This window comes from Gymnoscopelus microlampas (assembly GCF_963454915.1).
Source record: "Gymnoscopelus microlampas genome assembly, chromosome: 13".
NCBI classification, from domain to species: domain Eukaryota; kingdom Metazoa; phylum Chordata; class Actinopteri; order Myctophiformes; family Myctophidae; genus Gymnoscopelus; species Gymnoscopelus microlampas.
The window spans coordinates 28,663,204-28,688,804 of NC_139950.1; the positions used below are offsets into that span (position 1 = coordinate 28,663,204).

The window sequence follows — 25,601 nt, forward strand, 5'->3', positions numbered from 1 at the left end:
TGTGTGTGTGTGTGTGTGTGTGTGTGTGTGTGTGCCATATGCTACTATCTTTATGGGGAACATACAAGGATAGTAAAGCCAGAAAGAAAATGTATCTTGTGGGGACATTGTGTGTCATTCACTAATATGTGCGTAGAAATGTGCAAGTAAAATTACAGTCAGATTCCCGACACGTTAGCACAGGCGAATGTTGTTCTTACCACCGCTGTGTGTGTGTGTGTGTGAACAAAGTAACACGTACATTTATTTGCATTCGCGGTGCCCCCATATCCTGGTAAACCGTGTCTTCTTCCAAAAAGTGGAAGAGACAATCAGCATCTGCGCCCTGTGATTGACAGACGCTGATTAGCTCTTCCACTTTTTGGTTTCTGCGAAACGCCCACCCAGCACCAGAACGGTCTGCACAAAACGCATGATAATGTGAATTAATGCGACCGGGATAGTTTACCATTCTAGTGCCCCTTATGGGCTTTTGGAGGTGTGGCCCTTCAATTTGTGATAACATTTTGGGGTAGATTGGACACTGCATTCATGATTTGTAGCCCCTCCCGCAAACTTTGGAAGGCAATCATAGTGAATCGGAAGGGTATATGAAAAATCTGAATGATAGAGGTTTATCACATGACTATCTATAAGAGTAGTAGCAAACATGTTGCACTATTGCAACATTTTGAAATTTTTCCAAAAAAATTAAATGGTAGAAAATCTTGTTAGACTTTTTGATGGTACGACCTAAAGTTCAAGAGTTATAGGCCAAAACGTTAAGCGACCTGGTATAGTTCCACCATGAGGCCGATTTGGAAAATGTGGGGTATAAGGATAAGGATAAGGATAATTCCTTTTAACAGGTCGTTCATGAAAGTCCTTGCGGTCTTGTTTCCAATGAGAACCTGTGAGCAATTAGGGGTTAAGAGTCTTGCTCAGGGTGGAGTGTCTTCCTTGGCCTAAAGGGAGTGTTTTGGCAAAGTTTGACACTGATCAGTCTAGCAGTGTCCGACATTAGCTGCACACAGATGGACGCACGCACACACACACACACACACACACACACACACACACACACACACACACACACACACACACACACACACACACACACACACACACACACACACACACACACACACACACACACACATAAATAAAATATTGATGAATGCCTATATGGAGGAAAGGGTGATTTTTATAGTTAAACAAGAGTTTTAGAGTTAGGGTTACAATGAAAGATTCAGTTTGGGTTTAGGATTAGGAATAGGAATTTGTCAAGGATAGGGCTTTTGAGCATAGAGTTAGGTTGTGGTTAGGTTAAGGTTGGGTTGTGGCAGCAGGCAAAGTAAAACTTTTTTTTTAACTGGTGTATGTGTGTGTGCGTGCACATGTGCATGTGTTACAGAGAACAAACAGCATATGGAATACACATCAGGCTGATAAGGATCAAAGCAGTTATATAAGACCCTCAACAATCCACTTGTTTTCTGCAACCAATCGCCCACACTGCTTCTGTGTGTGTGTGTGTGTGTGTGTGTGTGTGTGTGTGTGTGTGTGTGTGTGTGTGTGTGTGTGTGTGTGTGTGTGTGTGTGTGTGTGTGTGTGTGTGTGTGTGTGTGTGTGTGTGTGTGTGTGTGTGTGTGTGTGTGTGTGCGTGCGTGCGTGCGTGCGTGCGTGCGTGCGCGCGTGCGTGCGTGCAACGGTGAGAGGTGAAAACACAGACAAAGAAAGAAAGAAAAAGAAAGAAAAATAATGCTATTACTATGAAAATATTTTAAGAAAACATTTGACTTTCTCTTTTTCTCAATCTCTCATCATCTTTCTCTCTGTCCATCCACCAATCTGGTTCTCTCTCCTCTCTCTTTCTCGCCCTGTTCCTCTCTCTCTCTCTCTGCCCCTCTCTGTGCGTGTGCGTGCTTGTGTGTGCGCACGAGTGCGTGCATGTGTGTATTTGTTTTCATTTATGTTTGGGGAAATTGAGAGACGCCATCATTAAAGCAGGGCTCTCCAGAACATTCTGTGAAAATAAACAAAATGTCCCTTGCTCTCTTTCAACCGCTCTTCTCCTGACTCCTCTCCTCTCCCCTCCTCTCTTGTGCTGTCCTCTCCGTAATGCTGTTTTTTCCGTTAAATATGTCTTTAATAAGTCTAGCCCTGACACACTGAAAGCGTCAGAAGCTCACTTCAACAAATTGTTTACGACAGCCGTAGCCACAATGGAGGCGTTGAGTGGACACATCATAACCTGTTGACGTCTCTCAGAGCATGGTTCTATTTTGGAGCAATGATGTGTGGCACAGACCACCAAGACACATTGTGTACGGTATATTGTATCAAGCCTAGTCATTGACCAGTTCAAACTTGTATGTCAGTGTAACGTTTGGCCATTCCAAGTTATCTTTTGAGAAACACAAATCAATTAACTAACGAACTGCACAGATCCTGAAAAATAATAGGCTTGTCTGTGAAACTACAGTCCCGTCTTCCTCTTGCATATATTTAGCTGGTGATGGCAGCTCCTTGAAGGTGAAAATATGGATGAGGAGAACAATGTACAGAATCACCCTGTCAAAAGTTCAAAAGCACTTTGCCGTTCGGATAGCAAGCGTGAACTGAGAGGGCGGGCGTATGGAATGACGGAGGCACGTAACATACAGCCGTGCGTGCGTGTGGTTGCGTGTGTGTGTTTTGGCACATCCCTAGTTTCATTCCAATCGGTGCAATGTGGTTCAAATTATGAATAATTGCGGTGCCGCCGAATATATAGAGCTTTGATGCTTCAAATTCTCCTTCCTACTATGGCTTATCTTGATGTGCCCCATTGACACTGTCTATCTGTCAGGGCCTTAACTGGGATACCTGCCTTTTCCCCCCTTTTTGTTACTTAGAAATGTTGTTTTACATTGTCCATAAACCATGGCAAGTACAGTATGTTGATGATTAAAAGCGAACACTTCAATAATACTCCTATGCTTTTCACAATGGTTCAGACTTATAAGATACTTTAGTACTTAGTACATGTTCTGGGAAAGCCCGTGGAGAAGATTATAGTTAACACCTGTGCAGGTCATCTGAGCGTGGTTACACTTCAATGGCAGACAAAAGATTCACCCAACATATGATCTACCCCTATCGTAAGTCATCAAACCACAAACGTGTACAACTAAACTTCTCACACACACCCACACAATCGCAATCACGCACACACACACACACACACACACACACACACACACACACACACACACACACACACACACACACACACACACACACACACACACACACACACACACACACACACACACACACACACACACACACACACACCGTGCCAGACTTGTAGTCAAATCGGCCTCTCAGTGGTGCATGTGTTTCCTATACTGGAACACTTATGCAACAAGCTATAGACAAAACATACAGTAGCCTAACTACCACCCACAGCTTCCTGTTACGTGTGTGCGTGTGTGTGTGAGTGCGTGCACATGTGCGTGTGTGCATGAGTGAGTGTCTTGTCTATCACCATCTACTTACAGCAAGTTAGCCAGTGGAAAACACGAGAGGAGAGGATTAACGTACAGTAAAGCAAACATTTGAATGGAAAGAGGGTCAGAAAGAAGACTGTTCACTGTCCTGTTAGCTACTGTTTTGCTTCTGATTTGAGGAACAGAGTTACAGGTTTTTTTTTCAATTGCCAACATGCATTGGTCAAAACTTTCCACTGTTTTCGCATAAAATGCATTCAATGACCACATTTTCCCATTTCTCATTCATACTCCATAACCTGCAAAACATATTTGCAGCACATTTTTCAATTACCAAAACACTGTTTTCGAAACAGCTAAAAAACATATTCAAAACAGAATTTTACTGCATGTCCAATCTGCAGTAATCACATTGAAATAAATATATTGGAAACTCTTAGCAGAATATTTACAATAAATTGAATTATAATCATTGCATTAATCAAGCATAGCTGACTGCAGTTTCAGCTGAAAGCCTTAAAATCATCAGTTTTACAGTGATTTATCCATTTGCAACCCAATGGTCTTTAAAAAAACATTCTCTTCAACGAAAATAGCAAACATTATGCTGATTATATGGGGGGTGGGGGGGGGGGGGTTTCTGGGTGAAGTGGCAGTAGTCTAAAGACAAGAGCACAGCGGGCTCATGTCTCCAACTTCACTACAGTTGAGACCGGAGGCTACAAATGTGAGCTAATGTTGCCCTCTAGTGGTACAAGGATGTGTGTGTTTTGTCAGTGGTGTGTGTATCCATGTGTGTGTGTGACCATCACCGTAAGCTTCTACTTATTTGCTGCTGGACAAAGTAACTTTGCTTTAATCCTTACTGCGTGCTCTGTAATGGCCAGTCCCTATTAATATTTGTGAGCACTGTTGTTGGTGACACCTGTTTATATTTAATCACTTACTTGCATGCTGGATCATGTAAGTCGACTCTGTTCTCTACTGCATGTCCAATACGTGTCTCAGTAATGGACAGTCAGGACCAGTGGTGTAAAGTAACTAAGGTCATTTACCCAAGTACTGTACTTAAGTACAACTTTGAGGTATTTTTTACTTTACTGGAGTATTTCCAATTTTCTGTACTTTTACTTCTACTCTACTACATCTCAAAGGCAAACATTGTACTTTTAATCCACTACAATTATTTGAACACTTTAGTTAATAGTTCATTTGTAGATTTTCATTATTATTACAAAACATACATTACCCACTACAAGCTCACAATGCATGGTACAGTAGATCGGCTATTTTCAAAAGATTTTTATACATTTTATGCATTTGTAAACTTGAGAAACAGGACATTCTGCATAATGATTACTTTCTACTTTTAGTACTTTTAAGTACATTTTGATACCAATACTTTTGTACTTTTACTCAAGTAAATTTAGAATTCCAGACTTTTACTTGTAACAGAGTATTTCTACATTGCAGTATTGATACTTCTACTTAAGTAAAAAAAATTCAGTCCTTTTTCCACCATTGGTCAGGACACCTAGCCTATTAATATGTGAGCGATTTTGTCACTTGTAGTTACTAAAGTAAAGAAAAAGAACAACAGGCAACAAGTTTACATCTTAGTAGTGCATGTGATGTGTGAGTTCTGTGTTAGTGGCTATCATCAAAGTTGCGCAGCTGCGCACATCAGAGAAAGTACACGTCAGAGAGAGATTACATTTATTTGTTGTATGGTCTCGGATAGGGCTCTGGACGATACATTTGCAGACCCTTGTCGGTTCTCTATACTGGTTCCTACCTTGGTCTGGAAGCAGCAGAACAGCTGTGTCAGGTAGGGGTGTTTTCTGGCGAGTGCCAGGATGCGTTTCTCTGTCAGTGTACAGTCGACGTCATCGTCCTGTAGAATGACGTCTTTCTTCAAAACCTTGACGGCATACACCTCATCACTGCCTTTCAGCTCCGCCAGCATCACCTACACACATCATACACATTACAATACATTAGATCAGATTAGATTAATGACACATTACATTAAATTGAATTACATTAGACACCATAAGATCACACTATATTGCATTACTGTAAATGTAATCCTACTACATTAGGTCAAATTATATTAGATTACATAACATTATATTAGATCAGTTTACATTAACTAAAATAAAGTTTCTGTACAACACGGGAAGCAACAGAATGATAAAGAGAGATGAATTTTGGTGAGTTATTTTATTTTATAAAATAACCTTTTCATTATGTTGTTTCTTTCTAGCACAGACACTCATGCACACACAGACACACACAAAGAGATGGGGTAGGTAATAGATTGAACAAAGGAAGGACGAATTGACCGAATAAATAAGGGAAGGAAGGTAAAGGAATAGAAAAGGATGAAAGAGAGAAAGATATGGAAGGTAGGAAGGAAAGAAAGAAGGATAGAGAGTAGAAAAAAAAGAGGATAGGGAGAGAGAGAGGAAACAGCAGGGGAAGAGAAGAGAAGAGAAGAGAAGAGAAGAGAAGAGAAGAGAAGAGAAGAGAAGAGAAGAGACCTTTCCAAAGCTGCCTTTGCCCAGGACTTTGATGAACACAAAGTCTTCCAGGTTCATCCTCTTGGCCTCCAGAGCGCCGTTGCCTTTCACCTCCCCGTTCTCCCTCCCTTTCTCGTCCTCCGTCCCCACTCCACCTCCTCCCTCCACGTGTACTCGTCTGTCCTCCGCCGCCCCGGCGTGTCCTCCCCTGTCCCCGAGGATGGCGGAGACAGAGGCCGAGGTGGGGAGGGGATGCATCTTGCGCGTCTCGTCCCCGCGCTGGTCAAAGGACAGAGCCTTTCGAATGTTGTCCAGCTCCTTCAGGTCTGAGTGATAGGAGAGAATAAAACAAGCTTGGGATCTGGTCCTCCATTTGGACTCGTTTTGTTGATTTAGTGTTTGATTTTTGAAGCGGCATCATGCAATATTTGTGTAAATCCCACCACTGTGTGTGTGTGTGTGTGTGTGTGTGTGTGTACCTTGGTCACAAGGAGATGTTGGGGCGGACTTTGAGCGGTCAACCTCTGTCTGTGGGGCCCCAGCCAATGGGTGTGGGTCTTGACCTTGGGGTTTCTGTCGACAGAAACATCATCATGAATGGTAAAGCAAAGTTTTACCATTAACTTTAGGTAAACAACAAACTTTATCATGAATGGTACATTTATAGAGACCCCTTATCCAAAGCGCTTAAGAAATGGGCATTACATTCACCCATACATGAACACACTGGACGGCAGAGGAAACCATGCAAGGTAACAACCTGCTCATTGGGAGCAGTTAAGAGTCCGGTGTCTTGCTCAAGACATTTCGACACTAACCCAGGGGGAGCCTGGGATCAAACCGGGAGCCTTCCGATTCCCAATCAGCCGCTCTACCACCTGAGCCACTGCCGCCCCTGGCATCATTTACCATACTAGCAGCTACAGTAGTAGTAGTAGTCTCCCAAACTACCATGATCTGTGTTTAATTCACTTTAGGACTCTCTCACAATCATGATCTATGCCAGGGGTCTTCAACAGGGGGTCCGGGACCCCTAGGGGGTCCTCAGAGTAACTAGAGGGGGTCCGCCGAATGGGGTGATGGGGAACATTAGCCGAAAATAGCAGATCTACAATGAGCTTGTAGATCTGCTATTTTCTGAAAGTTGGTGTACAGGGAAAAAGAGCAGACCAAGTACAGAGCCAACGGTCAAGTTGACTAAATATTGAGGGTTTAAAAGGTTAAATGTCTGAAAATACACATTAACATGAATCCAACATATTAATAGAAAATCTAATGTGTGTCAAACAAGTCTTGAAATTGAAGACCCCTGATCTATACAGTATATCTCTCTTTCTTAATGTGCACCAAGGTTTGGAAGTAATACACATAAATTATGTGTATTTATTTAACTACTGTATGTAACTCCATACTATGTGACATAATATGGAGTTACATACAGTAGTTAAATAAATACATGGACAGCAAATGTAATCAATAACGATTACAAAGAATGTGGTACACACTGTAGTTACACTCAAATATCACATTAAATGTCACCTTTTTCCGTCTATGGGCACTGCTGGAGATCTTGTCTGGCGTGACCCCCAGGTCAGAGAGGACTTTGGCGATGCCCCTGGCATCCACGCCACAGTTAGGAGCCACGTTGCTCTCACAACGCCTGTGTACATTCACTTTACACACTGACACAAGAAGATAGACAGAGAAATAATATTTAGAATAATTCTGTGTGTGTGTGTGTGTGTGTGTGTGTGTGTGTGTGTGTGTGTGTGTGTGTGTGTGTGTGTGTGTGTGTGTGTGTGTGTGTGTGTGTGTGTGTGTGTGTGTGTGTGTGTGTGTGTGTGTGCATGCACTCGTGTGTGTGTGTGTGTACATAATATGAATGCGTATCTAAATGTACAAAATTGTTTCTTTTTATCTATTATTTCCATACCCGAATATATGTATCTAGAGGAAGGATCCTTCCAATGTAGGGAATAAGAAAAATAAAAGATAATTCAGTAGCTCAATGTTTTTGTCCGGTGACCTAAACAAATTTGTATCAATCGACTTCCATTATACTTTTCTAAACTTTTAACAACTAAACATTTCAAAGATTCATGAACAAGCACGCGTGCGTCATCAGTAAGCTGAACGGCTTGCAGTTTGAATGGGGTTTCTAGGTGAAAGTATGTAGGACTAGCTGCAGCGAGCACACAAGTGTGTGTATGTTTGTGTGTGTGTGTAGTGAGTGAGTATTTACCTTTACATTGGAGGCCCTGTCTCAGCAGACCCCAGAGCAGAGAACCACAGTGGTCACAGAAGGTGAGGACCTTGAAATTATGGATACTGAACTTGTGGGGCATGTTGACACTGAAGCGCTGGGAACCCACCGGCTGGATGGAAGGGAAAGAGAGGGACCATATTCACGCAATGGCCTTTTTGCATACTTGGGCGTAAGGAAACCCCATGGAGTGGTCCATGTACATATACATCAGTATACTCGTCTGACACGGATTCATATTTCATTCGTCTTTACAATGGTGCAAAGTACATTTACTGTACTGTAAGTACTCAAGTACAGTTTTGAGGTACTTTTCACTTTACTTGGTATTTCAATGTCTTAATACTTTATACTTCTACACCACTACATCTCAGAGGCAAATGTACTGACAGCTTTAGTTACTAGGTGCTTTGCAGATTCAGATTATTATTACAATAATGAGCAATGCGCTTCTATATCTGCTATTTTTGAATAGCCAAAGAAATCTTAAAATAACACAGATGTGTTCCCAGTCTTAATGGATTAAGTTGGCCTGGTGTTTGAATAGAAACCTACAGTAAGTGCTGTGCAGGTGAATGTAGGGTTAGGGTACCAATAGAAAACCAGTAGAACACCAGCATACCTCTGCCTCTGCTTTGTCTGCTTCCTGCTTCTTCATCCCAGCACACTTTGTGATGATCAACTCATGGCATCGCTTATGAACCACACAGGTACACACTGGACAAGTACCATGCGCGCGCGCGCACACACACACACACACACACACACACACACACACACACACACACACACACACACACACACACACACACACACACACACACACACACACACACACACACACACACACACACACACAAAGCAATTACCTTACGGTATACGTATACAAAAAAAGAGAAAACAGTGTGGCCTACACCCCTGACACCTAACCTGCACTAAGTGTTAGCAAGTAGGATTAAACCCATGTATCAGACATGCCTTTTTCATAGCAACCATACTGACATAAATGATTTAGTTTGTATAATGTCACTTCGTTCACAGGTTTTCTCTAAGGACACTAATTAAGACTCTGTTCCATTTAGTGTAGTAGAGTCTTTTCAGTGAGCCAATATGCACGTAGATACTGTATTGGAGGCAGCAGCAGGAGGCCTATCCTCAATTAAAACCATCATAACTCGCTGAATTTTCAACCCCGCTTCACGCTGTTTGGTTTTGTTATAAATATACATATATGTCTGTGAGATATTTTATATACTTTACTTATATTGAAAGCATATATAATTTATGAATGAATGAATGACACACGTGGAGAAAACTTGTTACAATTTTACAAAAGTTACAATTGATGAAATGTTGGAACTAACACAACCTAAATTAGGAGTATTGGTAACTGTGAAGGAAGTAACATTACCCTGTGTATGTCAATGGCTGCTGTGAAAATGGTCTATTGTTAGTTTTTCCACTGACAAACATTTAATGTCATTATTTTTCATATTAGTGCATCAAGGCTACACTTTCATTTGGAGTCTTACAGAAAACAAATGTCTGACTGTGCAACATTATTTATAGGTTTTGTAATTTGACATTGCGTTATTTAGAATGTTATCACAAAGAAAAACTCTATCTTGTAGAGTAAACTATTGGTATCAGTACTGGCTATATACGTAGCATAAAATATCAGCCAATATTTCAATGATGGTACAGTCATAGAAAAGACAATACTTGAGTCAATAAAGATCACTATCTTTTTAATGAATGCTTAATAATGTTTCCCAGTTCTCCTGTAGGTGTAGTTTTGCTCAGAGTCAGACTGGAGACATTTTATTTAACCTACCTTGACATTGGTAGCCCTGTTTCCCAATGACCCCCCTGAAACACAGAGACAGAGAGAGAAGACCATTACACACATGAGTGTTCTATACCTATAAAATATTATGCAAATGTTGGCTACTGTGTCCTACAGCAGTTCTTCTGTTAGGAAACAAAAACATCATGTACTTGCATTCCCCTAATATAAACTGTTGAGCTAATGGTTTGTTTGTGGATTCAGTGAGGATGAGAGGGATAAATAATGAGGCTTTTAAATTGGGTCAGTTCTCCTTCAGCACTGAATGTTCTAGGGATATGAGAAATATCCATGGCCAGTCCAATTTTACTGCATTCTAAGGAGGTCTGGATGGAGGCTCACAAAAGATGCAGAGTTTCTCATTATATGATCTTCATCGTAGAACATACTGGGAAGATTACATTTGGAAGCTTAGCAACACATCCACAGCCTGCAGTTGTCAGTGCAGTTGTCAGTGCAAATTTTGGCGTGTGTGTGTGTGTGTGTGTGTGTGTGTGTGTGTGTGTGTGTGTGTGTGTGTGTGAGTGTGAGTGTGTGTGTGTTTACCAGATGAAGTCTCTACAGTGGGAGCAGTAGGTGGGCTGTCGGAGGTAGGTAGCCATGAACTTGTGTCCGTTGACTTGGTGAACCCTCCTGCGCACGGCACCCTGCCGCTTCCTGGGGCGCATCCGCTCACGAAACACACGCTCCTCATTCTCACTGGAGCCTGCCACCACTGAAGACACATACACAGACACACAGATTACTTTTTCAGAGAATAAAACACATGGACAAACTCTTGTCTATTTCCATCTGGTTAGGAAAAGGAAGGGAGAAAACGGTGCACTTCTAATAAATGACCAGTAGATGGCAGTGTCGCTGTGCAGCAGGAATTTGCTAAATGGTAGGACTGAATTTTTGTTTCTTTAAACAAAAGTGAATAAAACATGTGTCACACAAACATCTGTCTGTCTGTCTGTCTGTCTGTCTGTCTGTCTCTGTCTCTGTCTCTGTCTCTGTCTCTGCCTCTGCCTCTGCCTCTGCCTCTGCCTCTGCCTCTGCCTCTGCCTCTGCCTCTGCCTCTGCCTCTCTCTCTCTCTGTCTGATTATGGAGGGTATTCCCAGCGGTAAGCAGTGTGTTTAATTTTCTGCCCAGTCTCCGTATTAATTACATTCACCCAAGAAAGCAAGGAGGATGATAAGGAGGCGGAAGGAGAGTGGGAAACTGTGGAAACAGTAGGACAACAAGAACTCAGCCACAGTGTCAGTCAGTCACAACAGGAGGGGGCTGTTTTCATCCTCAAAGGGAGTTTGTTCCACAACTTCAGTGCCAACATAGCAAAGGCACGGTCACCCGTCCTTACTGTGCTAGTATATGAAGACAGTGGAGTCTTCATATACTAGCCTATAGGGCAGTGAAAGGAACAGCTCCTTCTTACCTCCGGGCTATGGTCGATGCCTACACCCCTGCCCGACCATTTCGGTCTGCCACCTCGGGGCGACTGATTGCCTCGTCACTCAAGGGCCCTTCTGGCCGATCCACACGGTCACGACTCTTTTCTGTTCTGGCCCCACAGTGGTGGAATGAACTTCCCACTGATGTTAGGACAGCAGAGTCACTGCCCATATTTCGCCGCAGGCTGAAAACCCACCTCTTCAGGAAACACTACCCTTCCTCTCTGCCTGGCCTACTTGTTAACTAGTTGTACGAACGCTTGTTTTCTATTGTTGTATTGTTTATTGGATCTTGTTTAGTCGATACACTTATTTGTTTTAGCTCATGCTCATTTGATTTTTGATATTTTGTCTCATCTGTTTAGGGAAATAGGTAGCTGATATATTGCACTTTTACCTTAGCGCTAGGTATACTCTTGGTTGCTTGTTGTTGCAGAAAATGCACTTAAGACTTCTGGTGATTAGTAGTTTTCGTTCCCTACCTATGTTGAATACACTTATTGTAAGTCGCTTTGGATAAAAGCGTCTGCTAAATGACTGTAATGTAATGTAATGTAATGTAATGTAATATAATATACAACTGACAGTCAGATCTGAGTGACTTGGAGCTGGAACACAGCGCCACTTCTCCATTGAACTCAATGGACGCGGCCGCCCTGTTCTTTCTGTCGCCCTATTACTTTGAATGGCGTCCTCAAGCTTGATAGTGAAAGCCGTTTGGCAGTAAGAGGTAACCTTACTCAGCAGGGGCAGAGCAATGGGGGCAAGCTACTGAAATCATAACCCAACCATAATATAGTGTAGATTAAAACGTAATTATGAGCATTATAGTAAAAAATCTTATGCAATAAGAAAATAAAGTTGATGAATAACAATACAGTAGAACAACAGGCCGAGCCCTTAGCCAAAATATGGCATGTTTAGGCCAAAATAAAGCTCTAAATATCTTACAAATCCACATCGATTCTTTTTTCTTTTCTTTTTTACATTTCATCTTGTAAATGTATCAGCAACTTTGTCAGGATCAATATATTCAGTTACTTCTCTCTCCATAAAGAGGTTGATAGACACTCCTCGCTCATAGGCTCTTAGCACAATTCCATTTTAAGTAGTTTAAAATGCTATTTGTGGTGTCCGGTGTTGATGTTGTCCACAGAGTCTGTTCGCTCCACAAGACACCAAAGACCAGAGACATTTTAAATAGTATAATATGATATTAATATATAAACAAATATTGCTATTGACTACCATACTACTATTGAAGCTATGCTTACAGTATACCACTGAGGCCCTGTGGATGACCGTTGTGGGTCTGCATGGTTGCAATGTTGGTTGCACTCTAGGGAATAAGTTAAAGGAGCAGTTCACCCAAGAAATTACTTATTTTCTTCTGGGACGAAGAGTGCGGCCAACTCCTGCGTGGGCACCAGCAGGCTAGCTCCACAGAGGAAGTGGACACGACGGCAACAGTACGACTTCCGAAGCTAGACACCAGCCATAAGACCAGGTGGACTGGAATAGTTGAATCAATCGATTTTAACCGCTCTAGTAGCAAGTCGTGGCAGGCCATCAACCAGCTAACAGGCAGAGTCCGAACCGTTAAATTGAGATCCAAACGTCAACATAACAAACACATATTCAGACATTTTGGGCCAGCCCTACTTTGCAGACAACAATGACAGGGAAGGGAGAAGGCACAGCTATTCCCTCTGACTACTCCTTCAAGGATGTGTTTCACCTCAGTTGTCTTTCTTATCTTTCTTGTGGTCTCACACACACACACACACACACACACACACACACACACACACACACACACACACACACACACACACACACACACACACACACACACACACACACACACCTTGCTCTGTGCCTGTCCTGTCAGCCCCGGCTTGCCATAAGCCATTACCAGTGCATGGCAACTGACAACGGGTGCCTAGCAACAGTGGTAGCCATGGCGCTGGCGAGGGGCGGCAGTGGGTTCTGATGGACACATTGGTGATGTCATCAACATCACACACACACACACACACACACACACACGAAAGCACACACACGAAAGCACACACACCCCGAATACGCACATACACAACTCCATAATCTCTAAAAGTGAGGATTTACTACCCATAGAGTTTGACTGTGCGTGCGTGCGTGCGTGCGTGCGTGCGTGCGTGCGTGCGTGCAAGTTTCAGGTTCAGGTTGGGATTAGACATACAGGGTTTAGGTTTAGGGGGTAAGGTTGGAGTTATGCCTGATTCATACGTTGGTGTGCTGGTGTCACGCACCAAAAATACCAGATCTACAAGCTTACAATGCATCGCAGCCCGAGGCATTGTGAGCTTGAATTTCAAAATGTTGATGTCCTCACAAGCATAGAGCTTGAGGAACAGAATAGAACAGGGCACCACTTCTCCATTGAACTCAATGGACGTGGCCGCCCTGTTCCATTCGGTCGCCCTACTTTGAGCGGTGTGCTCATTCTATATAGTAATACAAACGTGTGTGTCTGTGTCTCTGTGTGTGTGCGTGTGCGTGTGCGTGTGCGTGTGCGTGTGCGTGTGCGTGCGTGAGAGAATTTGACTTACACTAATCTATATGTTTGCTTAAACCCCTTATTCTCAACAAACAGAATATTATGAACATAATATACAGAACATTATTAAAGAGAAAAGTGGAGAGGACATTGTATTGGTTATGCAAGCTTACATTTGTGGCTGCAGACCTATACATGCAATAGACCACCGAAGTCCTGACGTCACTCGCTCATCCCCAGGTTCGTAAAGTAATTTCGCTATGGAGAATAACATTGGGTCATCTTAGAATCGTCTCATATAAGAATTGTGGTCCAAAAATAAACACACTGTGTCGGCGCCATTGTCAGGGAGGTGGATCTGTATCGTTTATGATAGTCAGTCACTTATATTTGATACAGTCTGTTTCTGGCGAAAATGTAACTAATTCAGCGGAAGTAACATTATCGTTTTCTCACCATCAGTTGATGCTTCATATCCATAAGAGTCAACGCGCCGGGGTCATTTGTTTATTTTTGGAACACAGTTCTTATTTGACGCGATATTAAATACGTCTATGGGATTCAGAATGGGGGTGGAAAACTGCGAACCAGGTAGAGAAACAAAGGATGTGTAAATTACGTCAGACTTTGGTGGTCTATTGATGCAAACGTCTGTGACTGACTCACTGTGCAGTCATTGACTGACTGACAGAGTTACTGAGTCACTCACACTCATTGGTCGGCCAGCTGAGTGTTGGAGCTTTCTCAATAGTATATTCAAAAGTGCACACACACACGCACACACACACACACACACACACACACACACACACACACACACACACACACACACACACACACACACACACACACACACACACACACACACACACACACACACACACACACACGTGTCTGCTGTCTGTGTCTATCCTTGCAACTTAGCGAGAGCATTCTCTATTGCTGTCACTTGCAATTCATCCTCGCTTGCAGCTGCACTTCTTTCTATCCATCCTTCTGTCAGCCTCCCCCCCACTCACTCCTGCTCACCCTCCCTCTCTCTACTTAGCTCTCTCTGATGATGAAACAGGGCCATTAGCGAACATGCACTTTAGTAATCAATTCATCTCAACTCACTCTCCCCTCGCCTCTCTCACTATCATTACCCATTCTCTCTCTCTCTCTCACACTTTCTCCTCCCCCCCCTTTCTATTCACTGCAAAAGCACAGGCTGGCGTGCTCATACACAAATATAGAAAGACATACTGTGCTGACTCATTGTTTCAGGTAAACATTCATGCTGTCATCTCCAGAGGCAGCTGTGTGTTGCGAGGAGAGGGAGAATGTATGTCATAATTTTATTTCACACAGGCTTCGTCCTCTAACAGGGCTCTATGGGTTAACCAGGACCCTTAAAGGGATAGTTCACCCCCAAAATGACCTTTTTCCTATCGATTATCACCCCATGGAGACTTGAATTCATGGATATTTTTAGTTTTTCTTGTATTCCTAAGCCAATAATTCGATGATAATAATAAAGATCCTCATGTATCCGGTAGGAGACACAAAGGAGACTCTTTGTGTCTCCTACCGGATACATTATTCATTCTGCATGTTGGTAGACCTTTATCAATGCCGGTGGGGAAATTCAATTTCAGCTTTACCCTGCTGTTGGCTGATCACGCAGACCAGGACGCAAGACCTTACCAACCAGACGGCCACTGTACCCGCTACGCTAGGGTTGTGCAAGTACAGTAGCACATTTTAGGCTCATAACAATATCATTTCTTTTACTTTATTTTGTTTCGCAACAATTTTCTGCAATAGCAAAATGAAACTAGTTTAACTCTCACAAGGTTATTAAATAGATAGGCAATCATTCCAACTGGGAATCTGATTATTTATTTATTTATTTGTATGTCCGTTTGGACAGATGTGGGGGCGGTTGCCATTTAAATCGACAGGCTGATTTTAGTTCCCAGTCCGCCACTGTACAAACATAATTGACACAAGGAATCACAAACTCTTATTCTGATAGTGTGGATGTCTTCCCAACATGACAAGGTCAATGTGTCTCTTCTTCCCTGGAAAGGCCTGCATGCCCCATGCACAACACCCTGGTTATTCCTGTTTTCAATTCCTGTTTCAACCTTCCTGGACAGTCAGCTGTCCTTCAAGTCACACACCGCAGCTACCACACGATCCTGTTTGCACTGTACATTTGAATTCATTATCTCAGATCCACCGTCCAACCGAACTTCATATTTAGTCGAGACTGATGTCATCAATACGGTTGAGAGAGAGATTCACAGGGAAGCCAGGGCTATTATTAGACCCTGTGTTTTTCTTTTTCTTTTTTTGAAGGGGGGGGGGGGGGGGGGGGTGGTACCTGTGTACTACTTATTTCCAGCTAAAGCTGCAGTCGTAGTCAGTGGTTAGTTTTTAATATCAATCCATTGCTGTATTACATTTCAATAACAGTGAAAATAGCAGATCTACATGCTCACAACGTGTCACATATATTTGAAACTAGAGGTCAGGGCGGCCGGCCCGCTAGCCGCGGGGCCCCGCGCACGGGGTACCAAATTCGTGGGATAAAGATTTCCAAAAGTAAAAAAATTAAATAAAATGTAAAAAGAATATATATTTTTTTATTTTCCTGGGGGTCCCTGGGAGTGTTGGGACCCCCGCAGAGCCCTGTGGAACATGGCGGAGCCCTTCGGCTGTTTTTTTTTTTCATGAAGGTGGTTGCTTGTTTCTGCCGCAAATGTGGCAACACTGATATTTTCTTGCCTTTTGTGCTTATCTTCTGGCAACGTGGCAACGCAGATGGCTCAGTTGTTGTTGTGGGAAGTGGGGACATGACAAAGTTGGCTGCGTGTTTTGTTTTGTGTTTGGGATGTACATGGCACGTGAATGACGGACATATTGTGATACAGACATGACTGAAGTGAAAGCAACGGCCTGGGTCATCAAAAAGGTAAGCTAAAGGGGGGGGGATGAAGCGAAGGACGCGCTTGTGTTGTTGTGCTGGCGATGCAGAGAGCTGCGGAGTTTCAATGGCGGCCGCTTCGTGTTGTTTCGGCTAAAGCCGTCGGCGTTCGGTGTCGGTGGTGCGCACAGTAAACGGTGCGGAACTGTTTCCCCTTCCGTTGGGGTCGTAATGTGGTGAGTTGAATTAATTATGTTGCAAGGTGGAAAATATGTAGTGAGCAATGATAGGTGGCCTACGCCACCCGTAAATTCAGCACGCACACCGTGGCTACTGTGGTGGCGAGATGTGGTGTGTCGGTGTTGTGTTAAGTCGACAACAGAGCTGTGGGTATGGCGTCAGTGGCGGGCCGGAAGTCAATCCTCGATTATATAAGTAGATAGGGCTTACGTGGTTCATTATCCAAATAAATAGATCAATATAAATACTCAATTAGAGTGCAGATACTCGAGAAATGTATTTAAGTACAGTAGCCTATACTCAAGTAAATGTACTTGGTTACTGTCCACCACTGCCTGGTCATAGTATTGTATTTGGGAGTATTGGTCTAAGTTTACAGCATGAAAGGGCCTGTTGATGCTGAGCACCACTGACAGAGAACAGGAAGCCTGCAAGTGTGTTCTTACTGTATGTCTGCCAGCTCCTCTTCACAACACAAAGCTTTCTCTCTGTCTCTCTCTGCAACTGTCCGACAGGTGATTTATCTAACCCTAAACATCATTCACTGTGTGTGTGTGAGTGCGTGTGTGACTGTGAGTGTGTGTGTGCGTGTGCGTGAGTGTGAGTGTGTGCGTGCGTGCGTGCGTGTGTGTGTGTGTGTGCGTGTGTGTGCTTTTCTCAAAGTGCTTGTTTCATAAGGCCAGACATAACAGCTTGCCAATGAACCAGCTAGGCATGCAGCCTTGATGTAAGAATTATATAACTGAAATATAGTCAGTAACATTTACAAAACTAGACGCGTCGCAATTCCGGGGAAATTGCAGAGTGTGGTTGCGCCGACGCCGTCGGGACTCCAGTAATACGCCGGGAGGAATACCGTCGGAGACTGCGCCAATTACATCGTCACGTCACTCCTGAGATCGCCTGCGTTTCATTTTGAGAGGATCGATCCCCCAAAAATCATGTTTTTGCATCAAACGGTTACATTTCGAGCATTCGTGGCGCCCCCTATGGATCAAAGTGGAAATGCTTTTGGGGATTGGTTTAGTATAGCACCCTCGACATGTGATTCAAATGTGGGATTGACCGGACGTTTCGTTCGTGATTTCTGGCATTTTTGGTGAAACGGGCCCCTCCCACTAATTTTGGAAGCCATTTACGGACGAACGGTAAGGACAATCAAAATGCCGTTTGGATATCTTTACCGCATGGGTCCATAGATCATGTGTACCGATTTGTGTGAGATTAGGACAAAATTTGAAGGAAAAGGAGCAAAAAGTGTGTTTTGAAGGAAATTCAAAATGGCGGAAAATCTATCCTGACGCAAATGGGCGTGGCCTATATGGGGAGATAAGTCGGGACCCAAGGAATCCAGGTGAAAAGAAATTTTGATTTTACGAGCTACGGTTCAAGAGTTATAGGCCAAAAGGTAAAGTGGGCTGTTATAGCGCCACCATGTGGCCGATTGGTGTAATTATTTTTCTAATAATTTTGGACTAAATTATGAACCTCCCTTCCAAATGTGGTAACTCTAGCTCTTACGGTTTCTGAGAAAAAAATACTTGAATGGGAGTTTTTGCAATTCCCATTAAAGTGGATGGGGAAATTTAATGCACTAATAAATCAATATCAAAAAATCTATCCTGACGCAAATGGACGTGACCTATATGGGGAGATGCGTCGTGACCCAAGGAATCCAGGTGAAAAGAAATTTAGATTTTCGGACCTACGGTTCAAGAGTTACAGGCCAAAACGTAAAGGGGGCTGTTATAGCGCCACCATAAGGCCGAATGGTGTGATATTTTTTTCAATAATTTCGGACAATATTATGAATTATCCCTCCAAATCTGATAACTCTAGCTCTTACGGTTTCTGAGAAAAAAATACTTGAATTTTAGTTTTTTCACTTTTCCATTAAAGTGGATGGGGACATTTAATGCACTAATAAATCAATATCAATTAAACTATTTAACCAATCTCTTAGCAAAATACAAGCGCACGATTCCCGATTTAGACAGTCATTTTGATATATGGCACAACATTAGGGGATAAAAACTGTGGGAGGAGATCCGGTTTGAAATATTGTTTATCTTGAAGTGGAAGAAAGTGTATAGAGTACTATAGTCTGGTTGCCCTGTTAGGGCAACCACACTAATAAGGTAATTGAAATGTTATTCTCTTATTTTTTATATTGAAGATATAAGGCTGTATTGTGTAATGGCTAAAACTCCAAACTTTCGTAATCGAATTGGATTTGGCAGTGATGATTTCACAATATGTTTTATGTACTGGTTTATATACAAGCCCAGACACGCATCGCTCCGAGCAATGTGAATATATATTCAAATATGGAATATTCTTTAACAGCTCTAGAGTGCTGTTTGGAAATATTTAGCATTGATTGAGGCAAATGAACAAGGAAAGGCAAACAATATGATACTAGCAAGCCATATACTGTGGAAGTGATGCTACAGAGCAGTGCCGACCAAGGGTGCTACTGCTAATGCAAAACATTTTGCAAAGCACCTAACTGACGACTCGAGTACCCCAAACTCTAGTCTATAAAGTATTTCGAAAGGTTGGTGCCAAGGTAACCTGCCCACAGAGCGATCAGGCCTGAGAAAAAAAAGAAAAAGCACGAATACTTGACTCAAACATTCTCAATCGACTTTCAGAGGGAAGCCCTAGTTAATCTCTGCGGAGAGATTCATGTTTTCAACCCTTTTGCTTTTGTGGTTTGAGTTGTTATTGAGTTTAAATTCAGTTCATCCTGTCTAAATTGAGCATATCCATGCAAACACAGGTGTGCAAGCATGTGTGTGTTTGTGCGTGTATACTATCCAACACACACGCACGCACGCACGCACGCACGCACGCACGCACGCACGCACACACACACACACACACACACACACACACACAGCATACTTAGCACAGAGTATTGTTTAATAAGTGATTATGGGCATGGTTAGCAGGATGATGTACTCCCTGACACATAAGGTGACACAATTCAGAAGCACGTCATGAAAAAGAAATGAGTGCAATGCAGACAATCTATGATGCTGAGATGAGTTTCATGTCAACTATTGAGAGTGTGCCATTGTTTTATCTCTCCTGTTCAGCTGTGAGTCACTCTACTCTCTCTCTATCTCACACACACACACACACACACACACACACACACACACACACACACACACACACACACACACACACACACACACACACAGAGGAAACTCTAAATGTTCATTTCCTGATGCCGTGATTACTCATGGCGGTCTAACTCCTACATTCCCTCTACTCAAAAAGAAAGTAGTGATGAGAAGGAAGTTCTGGGACATAATAGTCCTCAATTCAAATCAGTGTAAGCTCTTAAGAATGCTGAAATAGACCTCCAGCAGAGCTTTAAATGGTTCTATTTGGCCATGCCGGCAAGTTCTTACCTTCACTAGAAGATCCTGACAGGTCAATAACCACGTACACCTTCCCCTCTGGTTCCAAGTCAATCTGCACACGATGAGGGAGAGAAGGAGAGATGGGGGGGGGGGGGGGTAGAATAGACAGAAAGATTAATGGTGACTGAATGATAATTGACCACTTGAACCCCAGAATCCATATTCTGGGCGGACCATTAGCCAAAAATAGACTAGCTAGACTCTACAACCTCACAACGTGTCACATTGCAACGCGTTGCTTGAGCTTGTAGATCAGCTATTCTTGGCAAAGAGATTTGGTGTAGAGGGGAAAAAAGTGGTCCAAGTACAGTTGTAACTCTGGTCCGTTTTACAGAGAATAGAGCGTTTATGTGGGTTAAGATTAATGGTGGCGTGGTCTAAATGACCATGAATGCAACAGAAGTAGAGATCTACAGAGAGATCAGCCCCTGGTGTTGCATTAGACATATAGGTCCAGAGAGAGATCAGCCTGTAGTGTTGCATTAGACATAGAGGTCCAGAGAGAGATCAGCCTGTAGTGTTGCATTAGACATAGAGGTCCAGAGAGATCAGCCTGTAGTGTTGCAGAACAAGAGATCTACAGAGAGATCAGCCTAGTGTTGCAGTAGACATAGAGATAAACAGAGAGGTCAGCCTGTATGTTGCAGTTTAAATAGAGATCTACAGAGAGATCAGCCTGTAGTGTTGCAGTAGACATAGAGATCTACAGATAGATCAGTCTGTAGTGTTGCAGTAGACATAGAGATCTGCAGAGAGATCAGCCCGTGGTGTTGCAGAAGACATAGAGATCTACAGAGAGATCAGCCTGTAGTGTTGCAGTAGACATAGAGATCTGCAGAGAGATCAGCCCGTGGTGTTGCAGAAGACATAGAGATCTACAGAGAGGTCAGCCTGTATGTTGCAGTTTAAATAGAGACCTACAGAGAGATCAGCCCGTGGTGTTGCAGAAGACATAGAGATCTACAGAGAGATCAGCCTGTGCATGTGCACAGTGCCCATACATGTGTATATAGCCACATGCGAATGGTATCTGCTCATTTATACGGCTATGTGTCTGTTTATTAGTGCATTCACACCAGCATGTGTGTATATGACTGTGTGCAAGGGTCGGGGACTTGTAGAGTTTTCTACCCCCCCCCCCCCCTACCCCCCCCCCCATATTACTATACTTGTGAGGATATCAACATTTCAGAACAGCATTTTTATGAATGAATGAATTTTTTAACCTAACCTAAAAGCCCAAAATAGCCGATCTACAAGGTCACAATGCGTCTGAAGTTGGTAGAACGGCCAAGACTCCAAAAAGTAGACAAAAATCTAATGCAGTTTTAGGTATATTTTAACTCAAACAAAGCTAATCCATGGCCCATGCGTTAATTACACAATGACATAAAGGAATTTTCCAACAAATTAAAATACATTTGCTGCGTGCCTGAGTCCTATTAAACATGAACCAAAAAAGCGCTCCTACTCCACAGTACTTGGCACCCTCCCAATCTAACGGGATTGGCAGTACTGCAGAGACAGGTGACAAACAATTGCTTAACTTCTTTGAGATGGCGGATCTTCCAAAATATCCACCATCTTTGACACTACTTAAGACACTTCAATGTCCTTCATATTGTCTATATAGGGCACGGGTTGCCCCGTGAGTCTGTGACAGTGTCGCACTGCAAACGGTTGTTAGCTTGTAGATCAGCTATTTTCGGTATGCAACACTGGCATGCAACAAAGTATAAATCAGGCATTAGTCTAACCCTACCAAAAACCTAATCTCTAATGTCTAATAATCATATCTCTAACCCCAACCTCAATCTTTTCTATAGATTCTTTATCCATAATATTCTTTAACCCAGGGGTCTTCAACAGGGGGTCCGGGACCCCTAGGGGGTCCTCAGAGTTACTATAGGGGGTCCGCCAAATCTTTGTGTGATATGATTTTTCTTTTTACCTTAACCACTTGAACCATAGCATCCCTTTTCTGAGGAGAACTTTAGCCAAAAATAGCCGATCTACAAGCCCACAACGCCTCGCGCTGCGAGGCGTTGTGGGCTTGTAGATCGGCTATTTTTTTGGCAAAGAGGTATAGGTGTAGAGGGAAAAAAGAGCAGACCAAGTAAACAAAAAAAGTATAATCTGAAACACAGTTTTATACGATATAGAGTAGGGGGTCTCCTGCTTCATCTCTCTCTCAGCTAGGGGGTCCTTGGCCTGAAAACGTTGAAGACCCCTGCTTTAACCATAAAACAACCATTTTTCTTCTAGATACTTGTGGGGACATTTGGCCCTCACAAATATAGTAACACAACTACACACACCAGCGCACAAGCACTCACACTCACAGGGTAAAGGCTATGTGAGTCTTGTTGCTGTGAAGCAGAGCAGGCTTGGGTACAGTAATGTATACAGGAGTAGATGAAGAGCAGAGAGATGGATGAGGAGGAGGAGGGAGAGAGAGCTTTTGTTGGCTCGTTCCAATGTGAAACAGCTCCACACTTCCCTATTCTGGGCAGTGGTGGTAAAAGTACTCACATTCTTTACTTAAGTAAAAGCATCAATACTGCAATGTAGAAATACTCTGCTGCAAGTAAACAATTCTAAATTTACTTGAGTAAAAGTACAAAAGTATTGGTATCAAAATGTACTTAAAGTACCAAAAGTAAAAGTAGTCATTGTGTAGAATGTCCCATTTCACAAGTTCACAAGTTTTTGTTGAAAATAGCAGATCTGCCATTTTCAAATGGCCAAAATATATATAGGCCTGAAGTGGTTAGTGTGTTTTGTAATATTAATCAACATCTACAAAGTAACTAGTAACTAAAGTTTTCGTAATTGTAGTGGAGTAAAAGTACAATATTTTCCTCTGAGATGTAGTGGGGTAGAAGTAAAAATATAGAAAATTGTAAATACTGAAGAAAATCAATATACCTCAAAAGTGTCCTTAAGTACAGTACTTGAGTAAGTGTACTTAGTTACTTTACATCACTGATTCTGGGCATGTCATAATAAGCAAACAATCAAAAATGGCACTTAGAGCTTGTACATCTGCTATTTTTGGCCAAAAGATTTGGTGTAGAGGGGGGAAAGGAGGGGGCCACGTATAGACCCTAGAGCAGTGGTTCTCAAACCTTTTCATGTCAAGGACCCGCAAATTGACACTTATTAGCCCGCGGACCCCCATTTGAAAAGATATGCCAGGGACCCCCATAAGAGAGGATTTTTTTTACGGCTCTAGCAGTGAATCTCAACCATTTTAATTTGAAGGACCCCCAGTTAGGGCATTAGGGCTACGGACCCCCATTTAATGGCATTTCTATCTCTTGGACCCCAGTTTATATCGTAAAATCTATGTTCATTTAACTCTGAGTGTACACGGGTCCATTTGGTTCCATTTGTACACTCTAAGAGTTACAGACCCATAAGGGTCCATTTGGTGCCTAATCTATCATTTAGCTGGGGACCCCCTGGAACTCCCTCAAGGACCCCTGGGGGTCCCCGGACCCCACTTTGAGAACCAATGCCCTAGAGGACAACGGTCAACAAATGATCATCCATCAATACCATCAGCATTAGAATCTTTCTCTAATCCAGCACATTTATCTTGCCTGAGATGGAGTATTTTTTAATCAGAACCTCAGCAGAAACATCCAGTTCTACATTCCCTCTCTCCCCTTTTCTCTGCCTTTTTAAGAATTGTTGACAGTATGCTGAAATAGAAACTGGTAAAGCAATATTTTTGACAGTTACAGTACAAGGCCTGGAAATAATACTGCACTGTATAACGGTTTCACATGACATGTCATGAATATGTGCACAAAGCATGCTGTCAGAATCCGTCCCGACTCAAAGTTCGTTCTTGTCAGATTTGTTTAAACCTCCATTGCTCATTTATATCTGCTCATCCATTCCCATACCCAAGCTTCCGATTATGGCAGATTTTCCAGCGCACGCAGATTTCTAGTAACTGTGTGTCAGCTGAATGGCCGTTACAATGATCTGCATTATAGTTGCGAAAAATAAAAATAAGAAATTGCTAGATACATGAAATAATGCTAACACGTTATCTCACTTTGGCTGCCATAGTGTGTTGTGTGAAGTTAGACATTGAGAGCCAGGAAAAGGTGCTGCATTGGAGGGGGGAGCTTGTTTTGAAAGGAAAACAGCTTGCTGACTTATTTGTCCTTGTCGTTGCTAAATTGTGCATTGCACTATGTAGCTTTAAATGAAATGAGTCTGACCTGTGTGTGTGTGTGTGTGTGTGTGTGTGTGTGTGTGTGTGTGTGTGTGTGTGTGTGTGTGTGTGTGTGTGTGTGTGTGTGTGTGTGTGTTCAAGAGAATACATCATCTAATTATTTTTCTAATCTAATTATTTCTCTCTCATCTAATAATTTTTCTGCTTTCAGAAAGCTGAGAGGGAGACAGTGTAGAAGAGACAGACAGTGGGAAAGCTGAGAGGGAGAAAGTGTAGAAGAGACAGACAGTCTTAATGTTGCTTACCAAAATACTGGTTCCAACAGTATTTATTTAAAAAAAAATGTATATGTTGTGTAAAAAGATTGCCTTTACTTGTCCAATGCCAGTATTGAATGACCTTTTAGCTTTTGATACGTCCACAATTTTGAATCCTTTTTTTGCTGAGCTGGATTCATGGACAGAAATAAAACCTTAGCATGCCTGGATGATGATGATGATGCAAGTTTTGTGTCAACTCTAAATGGATTAATTATCATTAGTTGTTTTTAATCTAAGGTATTGAAATGTGCAATGACGCATTCGACTGTACTCAAAAACCACCTAATTGACGTCAAGCCCATTGTGATTATAATCATGATGTCATTGAGATCAGTAAATGGCATTATGACGCGCTGGCTAGCTATGGGTCAGCTATCTGTGCCTCACCACCACACACACACACACACCCCCCCCCCCCCCCCCCCCC

At 42.6% G+C, this 25,601-nt stretch overlaps 1 protein-coding gene across 2 annotated transcripts in view; it reads right to left on the bottom strand.

The window, feature by feature from the left end:
* LOC311058034 (protein kinase C epsilon type-like) overlaps positions 1 to 25,601 on the bottom strand; it is a 98,112-nt gene that overhangs the window by 43,743 nt on the left and 28,768 nt on the right. For both annotated transcript variants that reach the window (XR_014602022.1, XM_084075309.1), the window contains exons 2-10: positions 20,651 to 20,714; positions 10,651 to 10,819; positions 10,093 to 10,127; positions 8,881 to 8,975; positions 8,238 to 8,370; positions 7,535 to 7,677; positions 6,475 to 6,568; positions 6,017 to 6,321; positions 5,269 to 5,442 (exon numbers count right to left, since the gene is read on the bottom strand). Coding sequence is in view for 1 of the 2 variants with exons in the window: in XM_084075309.1 (XP_083931435.1) it covers positions 5,269 to 5,442; positions 6,017 to 6,321; positions 6,475 to 6,568; positions 7,535 to 7,677; positions 8,238 to 8,370; positions 8,881 to 8,975; positions 10,093 to 10,127; positions 10,651 to 10,819; positions 20,651 to 20,714 (1,212 nt within the window). In the remaining variant the exon portion in view is untranslated. The remainder of the gene's footprint in view (positions 1 to 5,268; positions 5,443 to 6,016; positions 6,322 to 6,474; positions 6,569 to 7,534; positions 7,678 to 8,237; positions 8,371 to 8,880; positions 8,976 to 10,092; positions 10,128 to 10,650; positions 10,820 to 20,650; positions 20,715 to 25,601) is intronic.